Source organism: Schistocerca piceifrons, chromosome 2 (genome assembly GCF_021461385.2).
Source record: "Schistocerca piceifrons isolate TAMUIC-IGC-003096 chromosome 2, iqSchPice1.1, whole genome shotgun sequence".
Classification (NCBI taxonomy): Eukaryota; Metazoa; Arthropoda; class Insecta; order Orthoptera; family Acrididae; genus Schistocerca; species Schistocerca piceifrons.
In genome coordinates this window covers 750,333,903-750,355,839 of record NC_060139.1, presented here as the reverse complement: position 1 = coordinate 750,355,839, position 21,937 = coordinate 750,333,903, and the positions used below count along the sequence as shown (strand labels likewise).

Below are 21,937 nucleotides of genomic sequence, written 5' to 3'. Positions count from 1 at the left end.
CCTACGGATGGCCGGAAGCCAGCCAGCCGATCACGCGGGCGTTTCGGAAGCAAAAGGTAGCCGTCGCGAAAGGTTGTCGCCGCGGCAGGGGAAGTGGCAGTCAGCTGTTAAGCAGAGGGTCATGTGGCGGGGCGCGTGCGCGGCGCGCATGCGCACCGGGCCGGAGAGGACCCTCGGCGGCGAGGTGGCGGTCAGTAGCGCCGCGTACGCGGACGCGGGAGGGTGCGCTGCTTCGCGAGATGCGGGCGCCGTGCCTGCTGGCGCGTCGCTCCACGCTGGCGGCCGGGCTAGCGCTGGCGGCCGCCGCCGCGCTGCTGCTCACGCTGTGGGCCGCCGCCGTCGACGACGCCTTCCTGCGCTCCGTGCTGGCCGGCGCGGGTGCCGCCTTCTCCGACGTCACGGGCGTCGGCGCCTCCGCCGACGGCATCGCGTGCTACGAGCGCGGCGGCGCCGCCTCCGACGCCGCCGCCCCCGGCTCCGTCTCCCCGACGGCGGACGATTCGTGGGCGCTGCCCGACGTGGGCGCGGAGCCGGCCGAGCACGCGGGAGCCGCCATCTTCTTCCACGAGACGTCGTGCGCGTCGGCGACGGACGGCGAGGTGACGCTGACGCCGCGGCAGGCGTGCGCCGTGGAGTCGGCGGCGCGCGCCAACCCGCACCTGGCCGTCTACCTGCTGATGGCGGCGGCGCCCGCGGCCGCCAACGCGTCGTGGTCGCGGGCGGCGCGCCAGCTGCGCCACTACGGCAACGTGCGGCTGCGCCGCGTCAGCCTGGAGCGCTACGTGCGCGGCACGCCGCTCGCCGGCTGGTACCGCGGCGGCGCGCTGCGAGCCTCGCGCTGGCCGCGCTCGCACGCCTCCGACGTGCTGCGCTTCCTCACGCTCTACAAGTTCGGCGGCACCTACCTCGACCTCGACGTCGTCGTCACCAGGTGCGTGCCTGCCGGTTCGCGTACAGCGCACACGTTAATCCTTCTCGTAGATAAACTTCTGCATCTACTCCGCAAACCACTGTGAAGCGCATGGCATCAGTATCAGTTATTAGGGTTTATTCGCGAACCACTCACGTACGGAGTGCGGGAAGAATGTTCGAATGCGTCTCTGCGTGGTTTAATTATTCCAAAAATGGGATGAGAAGTTCAGCCTTATGCAAGGCACCTTTTTTCTTTTTGTTTCACCCATACATGTTTCAGCACTTTTGTGCTATCGTCAGTGGGTTCTATTTTTATTTTTAACTTACATGATGTTATTGTCCTCTTGTTTTGGTAGCTGTTCTGCTACACAATATACAACTTGTCATAGTTTTGAAGTTGTGGTACGTTTTCCTGTGTTCTTGGCGAACTAAATAGGCTTACTTCTTTGCCTGTGTTCGCGTGGCAATGCAGTTTTTCCGATTACTCAAAACATAAGCGGAGTTTTCGCTGCCATTCGCTGTTGTACAAAACGTAATGGCAGCGAAAACTCCGCCTATGTTTTGAGTAATCGGAAAAACTGCATTGCCACGCGATCACAGGCAAAGAAGTAAGCCTATTTAGTTCGCCAAGAACACAGGAAAACGTACCACAACTTCAAAACTATGACAAGTTGTATATTGTGTAGCAGAACAGCTACCAAAACAAGAGGACAATAACATCATGTAAGTTAAAAATAAAAATAGAACCCACTGACGATAGCACAAAAGTGCTGAAACATGTATGGGTGAAACAAAAAGAAAAAAGGTGTCTTGCATAAGGCGGAACTTCTCATCCCATTTTCTTAGCAAGCACGGAGACAACAAGAAGAACTGCACCACAAGATGATTATTAATTATTCCAATTTATCCTCACGATTCCTGAGTCAGCGACACGTAGGAAGTTGTGCTACATTTCTAAACATTATTTAAACCCGGTTCTTGAAATTTTTTCTTCGGGTAGTTTACGTTTATCTGTAAGATTCTGCCGGTGCAGTTTCTTCGGTATCTCTGTGACACTCTCCCACGGATTAAACAAACCCGTGACCATTCGTGTTGGCCTTCTCTGAATACGATCAATATCCTCTGTTAATCTTATCTGGTATGGGCCCACGCACTTGAGCAATATACTAGAGCCGGTAGCACGAGTGACTCGTAAGCAATCTCCTTTGTAGACTGATTGCACTTCCTCAGTGTTGTACCAAGTCTACAACCTACGTTACCCACTACTGACCCAATGTCATCATTCCATTTCATGTACCTACAAAGTGTTACACCCAGGTACGAGTTGCCCGAGTCCAACAGTGACTCACTGATATCGCAGTCATAGGGTACTATGGTTTTTTTGGTTTTGAGAAGTGCACAATTTTACTTTTCCGATCATTTAAAGCAAGTTGCCAATTTTTGCGCTACTTTGAAATATTATCAAGAACTGACTGAATATTTATGCAGCTTCTTTCAGATAGTGCTTCATTATACATAAGTGCGTCATCTGCGACATGTCTGAGGTTTCTATTAGTATTGTGAACAACGTCATTATAATACAACATTAATAGCAAGGATCCCAATACACCTCCCTGGACACACCCGAAGTTACTTCTACATCTGACGATGATACTCCATCCAAGATAACATGCTGTGTTCTTGCTATCAAAAAGCCCTCAATCTAGTCAAAAATTTCACTTGATACCCCTATGATCGCACTAAGTGGTTCTGTCAAATAACTTGAATACATACACTTTGTGAAACTCGATGTACGTACACAGGGTGGTCAGGAACAGTGTGAATGGCTTGTAAACGCGCGTACATACTAAATCAACAAAGACCAACGAACGACAGACAACCGTTTCGTTTCCCGAGATTTGCTTATGGTGTGCCGACGGTAAATCGGAGCCAACGAAGCGGTTGGCCTTGGTTACGGTCCGATCTGCGATTATGTCTCTACATCTACTTTTGATCTTTATTCAATTCTCTCTCTCTCTCTCTCTCTCTTTTTTTTTTTTTTTTTAAGATGGAAATTTTCAGCGAACTGTCTGTGCTGGGCGTTCGTACAAGCATGTGAGGTCAATGATTTTGTTAGTTTATAAATTGAGATAACAGAAAATATATCGACGCAACAAAAAGATTTTATAGCTCCTCCAACTTTTCTTGGGCAATGTTAATCAGTTACTTCTCCAAGTTTGGAACACTGATCCTCTTGAATGTTTGGAATGCAGACCATCTAAGTCTGATTCTGTAGTCAAAAGTTATTTCACTTGATAAATGAAAAACATTAAAGCTCTGACAATTACCGTAGATAAGGAGGTAAGAGCTTTCTGGCGTGAATACTTACGCAGAACTTAAAAAAAAAAGGCTACTGAAATTGAGACTGAGTCAATTTTTTCGTTAAAGAGAGGAAGGAAGACGAAGATTTTCATTGATGAAATTGACTGGGTTATTAGTGGAACACCTGACACTCATAGATGAAACAGATGAACAAACTGTTTCAATAAGAGATTTTTGGCATGATCCCAACAAGATTGTTTCTCATATGGATCGTGACACCATTAAGAAAATGATCAAAACTTTTCCCGATCACATGAGTCATAATCTCATCAAAGAAATACAAATGTTGAAGTCAGTGAGTACTGCTACTTTTCTGGACTGGACAAAGACAACAGAAAACAAGAGGCTTCCATTTCTTCTCCTAAATGAAATTTACAATCCAAAACTTCGTATTGCACTCAGGATTTTCATTACCCTGCGAATGACTGTTGCTTCAGCTGAGAGAGGATTTAGTAAATTACATTAATCAAAAATCATTTACCAATAATTTTAAACCAATAGATACTTAGTCAGCTAGCACAGTTATCAATAGAACATGAACTTGCTTCTAAAATGAGCTTCACTGATGCAAGAATGAAAGATTCTATAGTTGCCCGAAACTGTTTAGCTGGCATTGACAAATTCAAAAAGACTTTTAAAATCAGTATAATGAATTATGCTACAAACGTTTTTCAGTGAATATTGGGTTTGTTTCTTTTAGTAGCTTTTATTATTAACATTGCGCGTACTATTATTTATATATAACGCTACATTCAATGCATAAATAAATTGTTCACAGTGTTCCATGCAGGCAGAATTTAATTACCAGGAAAACAATGTACTGAAGAATCAGTATTTGTGATATTTAACTCATGCGCTAAGAAAGTTTGAAGGCCCTTGAAATCTATGGGCCGCCCTGCTAAATTTTCCAGGATAGACACAAGTTGCACTTAATGTTTTTTGTTTAACAAGAGCATCATCAGAAACTCTGGAATTTATAATTTAAAGTACATTAGTTGGCTATTAAATCAAAGACCTAAATCACTCAATAAAACGTACTGAGTGCGACTTGTGGCCGCCCTGAAAAACTTTAATTTCAGCAATCGCTGTTTTCCCTGTAGACAATGCCGTCTCTCTCTAAAGGTGTGTATTTTTTGTGTTTAAAAATGCTGGAGTATAGCGTGGAATATCGAGAGAGCATTAAAGCTGATAGAGTTTTAACGTGAACGGGAATTTTAATGGGCCCTTAAGAAATGCGGCTGCAAAACCGAACTGAAAAGACTAGACGCTTGGAGGGGAATAACTTGGCTATTACTTAGTGATATGCGAGATGTTGAAAAGAAAACGATATCTTTATTGACATCTTTTCGCCGTGAATGACAAAGAGAAAAAAAAACTGGGAGTCACTATTAACGTTCTGCTGCAATTATATTTCTCCTAAAAGACGTGTTATCTTTTGGAAATTTTAGGGCCTACACAATTCAATAAAAGTTCGAAATCTCTGGCTTTCTTTGGGGAAAAAGTATGAAATAGCCCATACACTAATTCAGTTTTCAGATCAGACATTAATTTGTTCTCACCACACTCCTCCCTACTTTTTAAAAGCAGGCGTCTTCCAGAGTCGTTTCTTCTTCTTCTTTCTCTGATGATGAGCTCCTTGTACTAAAATAAATGCTCCACTTGCGACGACTGCTAAATCCTCCTCTTCCCTCACAGTATCGGCCGGAGAAATTGTAATGAAAATGATACTTTATAACGATAACGAAACGGGAGCAACGTCGGCAAGTTATCGGAGTCAAATGCAAATTCACATAGCCGAATCCCTTGGCCCCAAGCTCTTCGTTTGGTGTGGATGAGAGGCCGAACGCAATTGCATCGGCGACCAACGTTCGGCTGAATTCAGACTTTGCCGTTCGCTGGCCTCCATTGGCCTAATGTACACACGGCGATAAATTAACTTAAATCCACAAATACTGTAAAAATGGATGTACGTATACACGGTGGCCAGAAACAGTTTGAAAAGATTGTAAATATGCTGCGGGAGAGATAGGGCTGAGAAATAATTCTTAAGAAAATAAATTCGAGGCGTTGCTCGTTCCCGAATTATTTAGCATCGAAGTTAGCCAATCGGGTGGTCGTACGAGCAAATTCAACCAGCCTGTTAGAGACAAGAGTCGACAAACGCGTTATTTGTTTGGTCTGCTCAAGCCGAACAAACTTTTCGGGAAAAGGTACATTTTAAATAGCAATGGGCACTGGAACACGTGGTAACTCACGGGTTCACAGATACCTATGCATTACTGCATTTAAGCGCGGTCAAGTGTTTGAATTTGCGCTCGCGACGACCTGATTTGTTATCTTCGATGGTAAATAAATTGGATCGGCCTACAATTTTTTCTTAACAATTGTTTCTCAGTACAACCGCCCCTCAACGCCCATATAAGCTTTTCAGACTGTTTTTGATCACCCTGCACTATATGTGTATGTATGTATTTATGTTCCACGTCTCCGAAACCACTGGATAGATTTCAACCAAAATTGGTATATGTATCACTCACTTTCTGAAAAGAATCACTTTGGGAGTAAGAACGACGTAGCTATAAAAAAATCCAGCATTTGAGAACGAGAGACACTTAGTGACGTGCAGCGAACTTCACACAATTTCAGACCTTTACGAAATTTTTTCTAGTTGATAAGCCGCACAAAATGATGAAACGAAAAAAAAAATATTTATCGCTTACTATATTTTGGCTGTTCATGCAGTAAAACTGAAGGATCAGACATGATGTTTTGATCTATTATTCATCACTATTAACTATATTCACGACACATTTTGCAGACAATATTCATATATACCACTGGATGTACTTGCCAAATTATACCATTGTATGACGCATAGTTCAGGGAGATTTTGTGTTATAAAACTGAGATACCTGAAAAACCTAAGTATCAAACGTTACGTTTAAATTTGTTACTTACCTGCTAATAACTAGCAACAAAAAAATTTCACAGACGATATTCGTTTATGCCGTTGAATGAACCTTCAAAGCTGTATCAATGTACGACACGTAATTCCATTCACAACACACGTCGCAACACCCTCGAATGTACCTGTAAATTATATCATTGTACGACACATAGTTCAGGTCATATGACGTGGAAAAGAAACTGCAGGATGAAATTCAATACAGATACAGGTGAAATATGTGTACAAATATGAGTGAAATATGTTAAATATGTGTGAAATATGTGAGACATGTGCATATCCTGGCAACGGCGCAGGTAAAAAGCTCTTCCTAAACCCTTGAATCAGTTTCAACCAATCTCGGTAACCGCATTCCTTACTATTTAGAAAGAAATACTGTGGGGGTAAGAACCACCAGCCAGCTCTTGGGGTAGGGGTGATAACATAATAATGTAGAGAGATGGTAGGGTGTAAGAGATGGACTGAGGGGAGGAAGGGTGAAATGAATAGAGATAGAGAAGGAAAACGAGATGAACAGAGAGAGGGGCTGTGAGGAGAATGATAGAGAGGGGGGGGGGGGAGGAGAAGAGCGCAGGTAGCAGGGGTGATGAGATGAATTTAGAGGGGGAAAGAGGACATGAATTAAGAAGGGGAAAGGAGGTGATAGAGTGGGGAGGCGCAGATGAGCAGAGGGGGAGGGAGTAGCAGATGGACAGAGAGAGGGGTGAGGAACAGATGGAAAGGGAGAAGGGCAGAAGAAAGTGGAAGCAGAGTGGTGGGAGGAGGAGATGGAAAGAGGGGCAGGGAGATGGACTAAAAAAAGATTGGAATGAATAAGTACCTGTGCAGCGTCGGGTACTCAACTAGTGCATGTTATAAGAACGACTACTAACCATTAATTTAAGGACGTTTTTGTTTGACACATTCTATTGTTCCTTGCCATTAGTGGTATCGAACTTCCATTCATCATCAGGTTGTTGCATTACAAGACGAAAAGTGAAAGAGATGCTGTGTGTTTCGCGGCCATGGTTCCATTGAGCGTGTCGCGATACCTTTTAGGAATTGCAGAGTTGTTATTTTCCGTGTAAAGCAATGTTGTGATGATAAACGCAACGCAAAGCTATAAAAACAATCTCGAACAGAGTAAAAGGTGGGCCATCATTAGCACTTTTACATCTAGCCTTGTGATTTCACCTTAATTTCACGTATTCTACATGCAATGATGACTTACAAGCTTATAAGTAAATGTGTTAAACAAAACGTCTTTAAATTAATAGTTGTACTTGTTTTATAGCCGGCCAGAGTGGCCGAGCTGTTCTAGACGCTGCAGTCTGGAACCGCGCGATCGCATCGGCCGCAGGTTCGAATCTGCCTCAGGCATGGATGTGTGTGATGTCCTTAGGTCAGTTCGGATTAAATAGTTCTAAGTTCTAGGGGACTGATGACCACAGCAGTTGAGTCCCATAGTGCTCAGAGCCATTTGAACCATTTTTTGACCTTCCTCTTTCTTGTAAACTGGCTTACGTAGCCAGCTAAAAATAACTTTTCAGTTTAAGGTGGATTGCGAAACATTGGGTAACATGGCATTTTTCCATAGAGGTCGAAGATTCGTAAGCGACCGAACCTTTGAATTTGTAGTGATGTTCGCATCACAACACTAGAACAATAAATATGTCGTTTTATCGCTCATTACTAATGCGTCTTGTTTCTTAGAAAGAAGTTCAATAAGCAGCGCAAAAATTTTAATCATTTATTCAACAGCACAAAAGGGGCGTTCAATAAGTAATGCAACACTTATTTTTTCCATCCAATTTCTGTTGTGGGACATACTGGGATATTTTTGCTTCAGCCCCTATAGTTTATGTAGTTCCCATAGGTGACGGCGCTATACGTACCCTTCAAAATGGCGTCTGTAAAGGAGCTGCGTTCCCAACAGTTTCTTTTGGCGGAAAACCAGTGTCGCATACATTCATAGGCGCTTGTAGAATGTCTATGAAGACCCGGCAGTGAACAAAAGTATGTTCTGTTGTTGGCGGGGCCTTGGCACCGTCGCCAACAAGGTCGCGCAAACTTGTCCGATCTCCCACGTGCCAGCCGGCCGCACACAGCTGTGACTCCAATGATGTTGGAACGTGCGGACACTCTCATTCATAATCAAACACCTCGCTGCACAACTGGATGTCTCGGGTGGTAATGCTGACACACTCATCCACCAGCTAGGGTACTCAAGAGTGTGTTTCCGCTGGGTTCCTCGCCGCCTAACACAAGACAGTAAGAAACAACAAATGACCAGCTGCGCAGAATTGCTTGCGCGCTATGACGTTGATCGAGACAATTTTTTGTCGAACATCGTCACAGGCGATGAAACATGGGTTCATCAATTCGAACCGGAAACAAAACGGCAATCCATAAAGTGGCGCCACACCACCTCTCCTCCGAAGAAAAACTTCATAGCCGGACCCTCAGCCGGGGAAGTTATGGTGAGGGTCCGCTCGTACTTTGAAGGGGCTTGATGCCCTTCCTCATGGTGCAGCGATCAACTCGGAAGCGTATTGTGCTATCCCTAGGAAACTGAAGAAACGACTTCAGCGTGTTCAAATGGTTCAAATGGCTCTGAGCACTATGGGACTTAACATCTGTGGTCATCAGTCCCCTAGAACTTAGAACTACTTAAACCTAACTAACCTAAGGACAACACACACATCCATGCCCGAGGCAGGATTCGATCCTGCGACCGTAGTCAGCGTGTTCGACGCCACAAAATTGGAGGCGAACTTCTCCAATACAACGCGAGGCTTCAAATGAGTTGCCGTACCCGAGAGGAACTCACAAAACTTCATTGGACTGTTCTTCTTTATCCATCCGACAGCCAGGTTCTCGCACTTCCGACTTCAATGTGCTTGACCCATTGAAGAATGCACTCCACGGGAAGCAGTACGTGGTTGATGGGTAGGTTATTGGTACAGCAAGACTTTGTCTCCGACGTGGACCAGTCGAGTGGTACCAAGCGGCAATGTGGCGTAAGGCCATCGCATTGAACGGAGAATATGTCGAAAAATAGGTTTCTGTAGCCAAAACAGTTGGGAATAATATGGTGTGTTGGAATCTTGAATAAATCCGGCCTGCTTTCACAAAAAAAGTGTTGCGTTACTTATTGAATCCACCTCATATTATGAAAGATATCAAAGCAGATTTCAAATGTAGCCTAAAAAAATTTCATTTGTATAACTGCTTTTATACTACAGACGAACCTTTAAACAGTAACTGATAGTCTTTGTAACTAAAAACCTGCTCGTACAGCCTAATACGTGGCGTGCTAACTTGCAAGACGAATGTGAACCAGACTTGGACTGAATGCGCGCAGTGGATGAAAGACCGTCGGTCTGAAGCAGCGACCAGCCTGACTATGGTTTTTAGATTGTTTTTCATGCACGTTTAGCGAAATGCTGGGCTGGTTCCCAGTCTCCGCGTCAAAGCATAGAATACGTAGTTAAAATACGACAGCACACAGACGGATGGCGCACACAAATGCCGTCCCTTAGGTTAAGAAATGATTATGTTGAGGCGGAAGGCATCCGTCCACAAAGATGAAATAACCAATATACATTTTCCAAATCACGAAAAAAAAACCTAATCCGTACGCAGGGGCAAAAGCTAGGAAAGAGTGCTCAGAGGTGTTGTGTAGCTAAAGAAACTAAAATTATGAGGGGCGTTAAAAACAATTCCATTCGAAGGCCTACAGTCCAGAACCGGTATACAAATCTGACAAATCGCCGTGAGCATTGAGGCAGTCATCCGACCGACGTACCAGGTTGAACATACCCGTCTGGTAAAACGTCATTACCTTCTGCCTGAAGAAGGCCGTAGCTGCCTGCTACACATCTCCGTCCGACAGGAATCGTCCACCCTCAAGGGCCTTTTTTAAGGGACTGAAGGCGTGATATTCCCATGGAGATAGATCAGGACTATATGGCGGGTGCCTGAGTGTGTTCCATCCCAGTTGGTCTGCAATGGATGAAGCTAGCATTCCAGATCGACCGACGCCTTGTGTTGGATCGTAACCAGCACGGAACTTTGCGCACTCTTCCCGCAATGATGGTTTTCAATAGGCAAGCTGTCCCATACACATTCATTCACCGATGGATGTCTACTGGTGATTGTCTTTCGGGAACCAAGAAGAGAATAACAACACGTTGGGCATGTTTAAACACATTTGATAATAACGTCGCGACAGTTCACGTTTCCGCATTTACCGCACGGAGTTCAAAAAGACACGAATGCCACGCCAACCCCTTGTCTACGTGTCGGTACTTATATATCCGCATCGGAGTCACGCAACGTTGCATATGCGCTGCAGCAACGCCCTCAAAAGGAAAGTTTTTGATCGTCCCATATAAGTGAATCAAAAGCTACAAGAATAGTGTTAAAGACTAATTTGTTCATTATTGTTGAATATAAGCAATTTCTATTTGTTGTGCCGTAAATGGCCAGCGTGTAGCTGTAAGACTTTTCAGGAACACATAGTCTGTAAACAGACTTGTTCCGCAACTTATCGATAAAAATCATGCAAATGAGTTACACAAAATGTAACTAGCAACAGAGCAATATATCTTGTATTCACTACGAATTTATTGTTGTTAATACATAATCTTATGAGTAATGTTTGGCGCTTCAGTCTGGAACCGCGCGACCGCTACGGTCGCAGGTTCGATTCCTGCCTCGGGCATGGATGTGTGTGATGTCCTTAGGTTAGTTAGGTTTAAGTAGTTCTAAGTTCTAGGGGACTGATGACCTCAGATGTTAAGTCCCATAGTGCTCAGAGCTATTTGAACCATTTGTAACTACAACAATTTCGCACTTCTCTAGCACTAAATGGCGTGCGTTCTGCATAGACGGAGATATGAATGCTTTGCCGTGTCGGCAGTGTGGGCATTATGCAAAACTTGCCTCTGATCACGTTTCTCTGAACATGAAGGAGTAAGATACTTTTCGATATGTTAAGATGGAATCTATTTTCATCTTGACGGCTCACGAAAGGAATCAACCACATTTTTTTCCAATAGAAGCATGCTCCTTTACAGAAACGGAATAGTTTTTGTTGAGACAATACAATTATTTCGTAGCTGCGAAGCTGTGACACTCTGATGATTTGCAGAATCCTGTCAACTAATGGTCAAGGGAAAACAAATTATCAGTGTCTGTGTCGAACTAAAAAACAGTTGAAATGAAAAAGTACGGCCGGCAGCTGTGGCCGAGCGGTTATAGGTGCTTCAGTCTGGAACCGCGCTGCTGCTACGGTCGCAGGTTCGAATCCTGCCTCGGGTATGGATGTGTGTGATGACCTCAGATATTAAGTCCCATAGTGCTTAGAGCCATTTGAATCTTTTGAAAAAGTACATTCCTTCACTCTGTATAGGGATACGAGCTAAAAGATGTACACCAGGTGCTGTGAGTCGATATTTTTGAGATCATTGAGGTATACATTGACGGAAAAATATCGCAATACCAAAAAATAATCCATTTAGAGCAATTAAATTTCGGGAATAGATTTGTCTAGGTAACATATTTAAGCGATTAAAATTGCAAGATCACAGGTTAATTTAACGCAAGATAAGCCATTGCGAAGGTGAAATGCTGATACATTAATAACCGGTGTAACCGTCACAATGTTGAATGCAAGCATGTAAATGTCCACGCATTGTGTTGTACAGGTACTGGATGTGTTTGTGGGATGGGGTTCCAAGCCTCTTGCACTTGGTCGCTCAATACAGAGACGGTTAATGCTTCTCGTGAACATGTCGCTCAATACAGGGACAGTTAATGCCTTTCGTGAACACGCTCGAGTTGTCTTCCGCTGATGTCCCATATGTGCTCGATTGGAGACAGAAGTGGTGATCGAACAGGCCAAGACAACACGTCGATAGTCTGTAGAGTATGTCGGATTACAACAGCGGTATATGGGCGAACGTTATCCTGTTGGAAAACACCCCCTGGGATGCTGTAATGGCAGCACAACAGGTCGAATCGCCAAATTGACGCATAGATTTGCAGTTAGCGTGCGTGAGATAGCCACGAAAGTGCTCCTGCTGTCATACGAAATCCCACCCCAGATTATAAATCCAGGTGTATGTCCAGTGTGTCTAGCATGCAGACACGTTGGTTGCAGGCACTCAAACGGCCTCCTTCGAACCAACTGCATCGAGGCAGAAACAGCTTTCATCAGGAACCTCCACCCTTCCTTCCAGTGAGCTCTCGCTTGACACCACTGAAGTCGCAAATGGCAGTGGTTTGGGGCCGGTAGGATGCACGCTTCAAGGTGTCTGGGTTGGAGCTGTCCTTGAAGTAACCGATTTGAAACAGTTCGTTGCGTCATTGTGGTGCCGACTGCAGTTCGCATTGCTGCTGAAGATGCAGTACGATGCGCCAGAGGCACGCGTCGAATGCGAACGTCTTCCTTCTCTGTAGTGTAATGTGGCCGTCCGGAACCTGGTCTTCTTGCGGTCGTAAGTTCTCGTGATCACTGCTGCCATCAATCACGTACAGTGGCTACAGTCCTGCCAAGTCTTTCTGCAACATAGCAGAAGGAATATCCGCTTCCCGTTGTCCTATAACACGAGCTCGTTCAAACTCAGTGAGATGTTGAGAATGGTGCCTTTGTCGCCTTAAATCAGGGCCGGTCAGGGCGTGTCACACTTCACGTGTGCAGCGTACGCAGTCCGCAGGCGGGGCGAGGCCTCGCTGTCACTCGGCTTTGTTCGGCCCTTCTCGGAAGTACCTGGTGTAGCGCGACATTCATTTAGCAGTGTGGTGTGGCATTTTGCGGTCGGCTGAGCTCGCTGAGTTAGGCAGAATCGTGATATCAGCGCTGTTTACCCTCCGCTATTTGTTCATGGTATGAAGAACGTTCACAGGTCCAGAGCTGTTTGCACAAAAAGAGGCAGTCTAGCGACGTATAGTCACAATCATTTAAAAAGAACGAGAATGACAGAAGAGAGAGAGAAGAGAATTGTCAAGTCCCACAGGCGATGAGTTCTGCTTATTCGCTGCGAAACGCCTTTATAGTATCATCCAGAAAGAATTTATATTTTTAGGAGACAATGAAAGAGCAAAAAATTACGACGATCTACAGATGGGATTCATTGTTCACTACATCAAGAAGCACTCTGTGTTAAATTTGCAGGCATGGAGCACTTGTAGAAAGTGATGGGACGAATAGTAAAATTTGTGAAGTCGCGCCCATTATTTCATTTTGAGTTGTATTTCTCAATGGAAAGGAAGGAAGAGTTTGCAGCCCTCTTTTATTATTGCAGATTACATTGGTTAACTCAAGGCGTATGCCTGGAACGATTTTTCGATTTAAATTTCTCTATTGTTGAATTTACGAAGAAAAAAAAAGCGTAGGAACTAAAATTAGACCAGCCGGAATCGATTACAGACTTCACATTTCAAGCGGAATTTACCGAACACTGTCCGCAATAAGACACTGCGAGGTAACTTGTTTCTAATTTGATGGAGATGCATTTAAAAAGAAATTCTGACAAAGACAATCTAGTTACGTAAGCTCACTGGCGTTAAAGAAAGTGCAAAGTCTGAAGAATTCATTGTGCCCGTGCAAGAATTACACCGATAGTATTATAAGTATTTTGAGGATACTGTCAATCTTACACCTGTTTTCGTGCTGTTTTCGAGACCGTTTGTCGTTTCAGTTGAAAGCATCCCTGTGCATGTGCAGATGTAACAGATTGAGCTACAAGGCAATTCCACTTTTTAATTACAAATCTTTTTACGTTAAAACTATCCAGAACATCTACAAGGCTTTCCTCAGGTAGATTCTCCAAGTCGCCATACTGAGTGAGGTTGCACAAGTGCTCCAATCTTTCGATCGACATTTCTGTGTGAAAGACCTTTTTTCGATTATGAAACTTAAGTAGGTCACAATTGCATGAGTGCAAAACTCTGTGAACTTGTATTAGACTGCCCGTATGTCGACAGTTTGTACCAGATAAAAATTGTATTATGTCTTCAGTGCGCAAAAAATAATTAATTGATACTGAAAACTTTTACAATTTATACAGAAACCAGATGTCAGTTATAAGAGTCGAGGGGCATGAAAGGGAAGCAGTGGTTGGGAAAGGAGTGAGACAGGGTTGTAGCCTCTCCCCGATGTTATTCAATCTGTATATTGAGCAAGCAGTAAAGGAAACAAAAGAAAAATTCGAAGTAGGTATTAAAATTCATGGACAAGAAGTAAAAACTTTGAGGTTCGCCGATGACATTGTAATTCTGTCAGAGACACAAAGGACTTGGAAGAGCAGTTGAACGGAATGGACAGTGTCTTGAAAGGAGGATATAAGATGAACATCAACAAAAGCAAAACGAGGATAATGGAATGTAGTCAAATTAAGTCGGGTGATGCTGAGGGAATTAGATTAGGAAATGAGACACTTAAAGTAGTAAAGGAGTTTTGCTATTTAGGGGGTAAAATAACTGATGATGGTCGAAGTAGAGAGGATATAAAATGTAGACTGGCAATGGCAAGGAAAGCGTTTCTCAAGAAGAGAAATTTGTTAACATCGAGTATAGATTTAAGCGTCAGGAAGTCGTTTCTGAAAGTATTTGTATGGAGTGTAGCCATGTATGGAAGTGAAACATGGACGATAACTAGTTTGGACAAGAAGAGAATAGAAGCTTTCGAAATGTGGTGCTACAGAAGAATGCTGAAGATAAGGTGGGTAGATCACGTAACTAATGAGGAGGTATTGAATAGGATTGGGGAGAAGAGAAGTTTGTGGCACAACTTGACTAGAAGAAGGGATCGGTTCGTAGGACATGTTTTGAGGCATCAAGGGATCACAAATTTAACATTGGAGGGCACCGTGGAGGGTAAAAATCGTAGAGGGAGACCAAGAGATGAATACACTAAGCAGATTCAGAAGGATGTCGGTTGCAGTAGGTACTGGGAGATGAAGAAGCTTGCACAGGATAGAGTAGCATGGAGAGTGTTATATTGCTAGAGAAGGCCGAAATGCACGCTATAAGCTCACGCAGGATGGCGTGAGGTCTGAAACAGGATACGTAATGAATGCTATAAAGAAAAGTACGTAGCTTCTGGAATACTTAACTTTAATCCATCATTTGTATACATCGTTCTTGATGAGACATGCTTCATACGATAACTATCAATTGCTATGGCGCCTTGCTAGGTCGTAGTCATTAACTTAGCTGAAGGCTATTCTAACTATCTTCTCTGCAAATAAGCGAGGCTTCGTCAGTGTTGCATCGCTAGGTAAGTCGTCCGTACAACTGGGGCGAGTGCTAGTAAGTCTCTCGAGATCTGCCGTGTGGTGGCGCTCGGTCTGCGATCACTGACAGTGGCGACACGCGGGTCCGACATGTACTAATGGACCGCGGCTGATTTAAAGCTACCACCTAGCAAGTGTGATGTCTGGCGGTGACACCACAGAGAGCTGCATCAAACCAGTCTCAGGACTGAAGACCACAACAACAACAACAACAACTGAAAACTTATTTTGTTTTTTTAATCTATGTTGTTGAGAAATGTGAAATACAAAACCAAGTTGTATGCAGTAGCCCCTGTACTACTGTCATTTATATGCGGCGCTTTCGCTGTGGTCCCCTCTTCCCGCCCCCCCCCCCCCCCACCCGCGCCGCTCTATTGCCAATACCACCGCCGACGCGCTCATAGAGCGTGACGTGGCAGTGGGTGAAGAGAGACAGCGCTTTGGTTGTCGGGCCCGGGCTTGGCCCGCGACTCGAAATCTTGCCCACTCCTGCCGTAAAGACGTTCTTGTCTAACATCAACTCACTATGTCCAGCCTTAAAGGTAACTAACGCTCACGACCGTTACGCGGCGTATTTGAAGCAAACCTGGTTTGCACACTCATAGTGGCGCTGCCGGGGCCAGTCTTATGCGGCTGGCGCGAAAGTTGAATAGACATCATCTTTCAGTTGTAGAGACACGCCTACTATATTTCGTATATGCGCACCACTCCTTCTTGGTGTTGAGAATTTCTTTCTGTCAGTGTGGAAATAAAATCCATTGGCGAGTTTCAGGCCCACTTGGGATATAGGATTCTGCCGAAATTACAATTTAAGTGGCGATTTATTTTCTCTAGACTTGTTCATCCTTTTTTCCTTCAAAGAAGTATCATCAGTGACGAATTGTGAGTAAGACCTACACTTCTCTTTCAGCCACGTGAAAGTTTGCTTCTTTTGTCAAAACACAGCAGAGTTTACAAATATCCATCTCACTAACATTCTAAACCGTGAAACAGCGAAAAAACCCAGTCTCGGTATAAAAGAAAAAGTGTAATTTTTACACTTTTCTTGTTGCAAAACCCACAGCAATTCTCGTGTCACCAGCTATCGACGGCCCTTATAAAATTATACTACTTCATTGAAAAAAATCTGTCTATCGCAGTATAAGATAATTTCACATATTAACGATGTTGCGAAATACTCTCCTCTTTGCGGACTATCACTTGGCAAAATCTCGTTTCGATGTCTCACAGACCTTTATGAGATACAGGTGTTGGACAAGTATGTAATGCCGCGAGAAATGCATGCTTGAACATTGCTGGAGATGCCAGCTGAGACTGCATGTTGCACTGTTGTATTTGGCCACGAACGGTATCTGTGCAATGCCCTCAACGTTGCAGATGTCAGTCGTGGAAAGATCACTGTTTGTGTAGTTGCGAGTGCAATATGTCGGAGCAAAGCGACTTCTGAGTGGGTACATTTATTGGTGCTCGTATAGTAGGTGCTTCCGAAACCAAGGTAGCTGACGTGTTTGGTGCTTCAGAGGCACCACATCGAAGATATTCACAGCATTAAGGGAAAGAGAAAAAACATCGTCCGCCAAGTCACAACGCGGACGGAAGTGCGTGTTCAGTGTTCGTGACGGACAGTCATTGAAGAGGAGTGTGATGACTCTGGCAGTCCGCAGCTCGTGGTCGTGCGGTAGCGTTCTCGCTTCCCGCGCCCGGGTTCCCGGGTTCGATTCCCGGCGGGGTCAGGGATTTTCTCTGCCTCGTGATGACTGGGTGTTGTGTGATGTCCCTAGGTTAGTTAGGTTTAAGTAGTTCTAAGTTCTAGGGGACTGATGACCATGATGTTAAGTCCCATAGTGCTCAGAGCCATTTGAACCATTTGATGACTCTGGCAGCACCAAAACAACATGAGGGGAGCGCCACAAGTTGGGAATATCAAGGAGAGCTGGAATTTCAAAACCACTCATCAGTGATGCTAACAAAAAAAGGTGGCGCCGAAGCCATTACAACCTGGTTCATGAACCAATGGAAGAATGTCATTATGGGCGGATGAGTCTTGTTTCACACTGTTTCCAACATTTGGTGCAGTTTACATCCCAAGGGTTCACATGACGAGGATTCGGTAATGATTTGGGACGCGTGGAGTTGCCGCGCGGTATGAGGCGCCGTGTCACAGCTTGCGCGGCCCCCTCCCGCCAGAGGTTCGAGTCCTCCCTCGGGTATGGGTGTGTTTGTGGTTATTAGCATAAGTTAGTCTAAGTTAGTTTACGTAGTGTGTAAGTCTAGGGACCGACGACCTCAGCAGTTTGGGCCCTTAGGAATTCACACACATTTGAACATTTTAATGATTTGGGCAAGCCAGCCGCTGTGGCCGAGCGGTTCTAGGCGCTCCAGTCCGGAACCGCGCTGCTGATACGGTCGCAGGTCCGAATCCTGCCTCGGGCATGGAAGTGTGTGATGTCCTTAGGTTAGTTAGGTTTAAGTAGTTCTAAGTCTAGGGGACTGATGACCTCAGATGTTAAGTCCCATAGCGCTTGGAGCCATTTTTTTGATTTGGGCAACCAAGTCGCGTTATTCAATGGGCCCCTTGGTTACTTTGCAAGGTCGCAGTACTGCAAAAAGTTATGTGACCGTTCTGGCTGATTAGGTGCATTTCATGGAAAAATATTTGTTCCCCAGTGGTGACGCTGGGATCCAAGACGAAAGGGCCCATTTTCACGCAGCTCGCATCGTTTAGGATTGGTCGTGTGAGCACAGGGATGAACTGCTGCATCTCCCCTGGCCACCAGTCACCAGATCTCAATATTACTGAGCCTTTGTGGTCTACTTCGGAGAGAAGGGAGTGTGATCGCTATACAGCTCCATCATCGTTATCTGAACTTGGCACAATTTTGCAGGAAGGATGGTTTAAGAATCCACTGGAGACCATTCAGAGACGCCTGGTAGCTGTTTTGAATGCCAACGTGTTTCCTACACAGTATGGTAATGTGCTGTGTTTTTGTTGTTCCCATATTTTTGTGGAACAGCTGTACGAGGGATATGAATATTTCATTGTCGCTTCACCGTTTGCGGAACTTGGCGCGGCCGTGTGTGCCACCATCCGTGTTTCGTGGCGTCCTTGGCAGCTGCGAGCAGAGAGGATGCGGGCGCACGTGTTCCGCCGAATGTGGCGAACCGCCACGGCAGGGTCACTGCGTATCAAGTGGTGCAAAAAGCAAAAATTGGTTACTTCACCATCTCAGAAAAAATGTGATATTTGCTAGGTGAATTCCCGTACGTTTAGTGGACTGAAAAACATTTTTTAAAACTTTTTATTGTTATTACAAACGGCTGCCATTTTTGTTTCACTCGACAAGCATTTCCTGGCATTTGCGGTTTTCTTAATTATGCAGAAATGGGTTGCCTTAGGCTTTTCAAATAAAAATAAACAAGATATTGCAGGCCAAAAAATGGAATAACTCAAAAAAACAGATTTTAAAAATAGTATTGTTATGTGTAAGCTTCTGACCATTGATACTCTATACAAAGTAACTGTACTATATAGCGTAATAGCAAAAATATATTAGGGCTGAGAAATCACTCCTTTGGAAAACTATCCTCAAAAAAAAAAAAAAAAGTTAATTTGCGACCAGTAAATTTGGGCTATTTCAGTAGACTATATTAAGGAATACATTCAGCTAGGTGATACTAGTTTTAATTTGTTGGTCAATGTGTGCTGAACTAAACGCTTTTCACTTGAAAGGCCTAGGGCAACCTATTACTGAATAAATTTTAAAAAACACAGATGCTTGCAAATGAGAAAATGCTTGCTGCTTGAAACCAAAATGGTCGCCGTTTCTAAACGATAAACAACAACAAAAATTTAAAATATTTGCGAGTCCACTAAAGATTAGGGAACTCACCCAGAAAATATCAATTTTTTCTGAAACCCTCAAGCAACCACTGCTGGACCACTTAGTATGGATTGATACGGTGATGTCCCTGCGTCTCACGGGCAAACGCTGTTGATTTCACGTCATGACAGTCAACAACAGGCTTCGCTCTTACGCATTGCCTAGTTCAGTGACTGCCGAAAGGAAATGTGTGCATAAAGCGACTGAAATACAGGGAACAACTAAGCTTCACACGTCATGGTATTAGTTCCGGCCACCTCAGCCTTCAGAATCGCCCGTAAGCTCGTTGCAGCCTAGATGCTTACTCGCAGCCAAGATGTGCTATGGGATGTCTGCAACAGACTGTGCTCATGCTGATGAAAGCGTCGTTTGCAGCGGAACGAAATGGAAGCGAACACAAGTAAATGAGTGTATTTAAGGGGGTAACGCAAGTGTAATTTTTACGACCAAGCGCAGTATTTATGACGTTCCCAAAAGATGCAAATTGTAACCCTCATATACCGTAAAACCCGGTGGTTACCTGAATGTAACACTTTCCACCAAAAGGATACGCCTCCACGCCCACTTATCCAAACATATCTGAAGGTAACTTGCTTCCTCTTATCTTATACAGATTACTCACAGTCGTCGTCGATTTGTTCCTACTCCGACGGCCGCAGCCTCCAATGTGCAGTGTGTAACGAAAAGTCAAATGGGAAAAATCTCAGCGCTACTAAAAGTTAGAATTGTGAAATAATGGGATGCCACTTGCTTTTCTTTTATTCACAGAACCACAAATCAAGAAAACGAGAACCAGTTAGCATTAATGTTCACAGAAAAGGCTCTGAGCACTATGGGACTCAACATCTGTGGTCATCAGTCCCCTAGAACTTAGAACTACTTAAATCTAACTAACCTAAGGGCATCACAGACATCCACGCCCGAGGCAGGATTCGAACCTGCGACCGTAGCAGTTACGCGGTTCCGAACTGAAGTGCCTAGAACCGCACGGCCACCACGGCCGGCTTCACAGAAAAGTTTCCGGATACTAATTATTATTTCTCGAGCGTGTTAAAACTCCACGGACATTACTGGTCACGATCGTAAGGCCAGCTCGAGATCACACTTGCACGTTTTCCGAGGCAGCTCTCAACAAAGTGCGTCGTCTCCACGCAGAATCGCACTTCACACACTAAACCACATGTCTCCTCTTCAAAAACCGATCGTAGACTCCTCTACATGGTCATAAGATTAACATGAGATTGCACATGTACGTCATGCAATTTCCAACAAATTGTTCCCTTTTACACGAGATCGCACTTCATACACGGATTCACGCGTTGTCTCATTGTAAACCAGTCGTAAACTCCTAGTGAGCTATTTTAAAGGGCCACACATACGAGCGATCAGTCGCAAGCGATATCGCCTGTAGTCGGTCGCTCACCTCGAGCCCCGCACACGAGCGTTTTGCCATGCAATTTCAGTCGGTATTACGGACGTCAATGTGTTGTGAAATTCTGCTTAGGAAAATGAGCGAGCTGCTGTATTTAGCTGCAGTTGCAGTTAATTTTCGTATTACAACGAATACCTGCAAAACACAAATTTAAAAGAAACAAGAATTATAATGTATTATGCTTGTTTTGAAACTTTTTCGTGGGAACTGGAGGTTAATTTACAGACTATATTACATTTTTCACTGACGCCAAATGGGTTGTGTACATCTTGACATCTTTCCAGTGTGCCATCACAATTCGTTTTACGTTAGTCGGTCCTCCATTCCTTTTTTACTCATTACTCTTATAGCTTAACTACAATTTACTCTATATGTCTATAGAGATAATGTCTTGTCATAAATTGTGTGAAGCAGAATTAGACTACATGAAATGACACTGGGCTTGAGTATAACTGTATAATGAATTTGCCTGAGCATTTAAATTAAGATGTCCTTTTAACATTACAGTAGTTAGGTATGTCATTCTGTTTAGACGTTAAAAACTTTAATAATATGTGTAATTATTTCATAAATCAATCAAAGTCTGGAGTCCTTTGCATCGATATTATTACTATAAACTCCCCATCAATTCTAGTTCTATGACACAAGCTTCAAAATGCTAATCACTGCAAAATCGGATGGTATATTTTATATCACTTCTTAATATAAATGGACCAACGGCCTTGCCGCAGTGGTAACATTGGTTCCCTTCAGATTACCGAAATGAAGCGCAGTCGAGCTGCGCTAGCACTTGAATGGGTGACCATCCGGTCTGCCGAGCGCTGTTGGCAAGAGGGGTGTGAGGAAAACTAAGGAGCTACTTGGTTGAGAAGTAGCGGCTACGGTCTCGCATACTGACACACGGCCAGGAGAGCGGTGTGCTGACGAGATGACCCTCCATATCCGCATACAGTGGCGACCATAGACTGAGGATGACACGGCGGCCGGTCGGTACCGTTCAACCTACATAGCCTGTTCCGGCGGAGTTAAGTTTAGTTTTCTTTTTATATAAATGGCTATTCGGGCTTCCACTTCTCTTCTCAGAGTAGTTCCTGGTCCACCAACA

The 21,937-nt window shown here is 44.2% G+C and overlaps 1 protein-coding gene across 1 annotated transcript in view; it reads left to right on the top strand.

Moving 5' to 3' along the window:
• The first annotated feature begins 239 nt into the window (after nucleotides 1-239).
• Nucleotides 240-21,937, top strand: part of LOC124775822 (lactosylceramide 4-alpha-galactosyltransferase-like) — a 417,784-nt gene continuing 396,086 nt past the window's right edge. Inside the window, exon 1 of the mRNA XM_047250654.1 lies at nucleotides 240-931. Coding sequence (XP_047106610.1) covers nucleotides 240-931 — 692 coding nt within the window. The remainder of the gene's footprint in view (nucleotides 932-21,937) is intronic.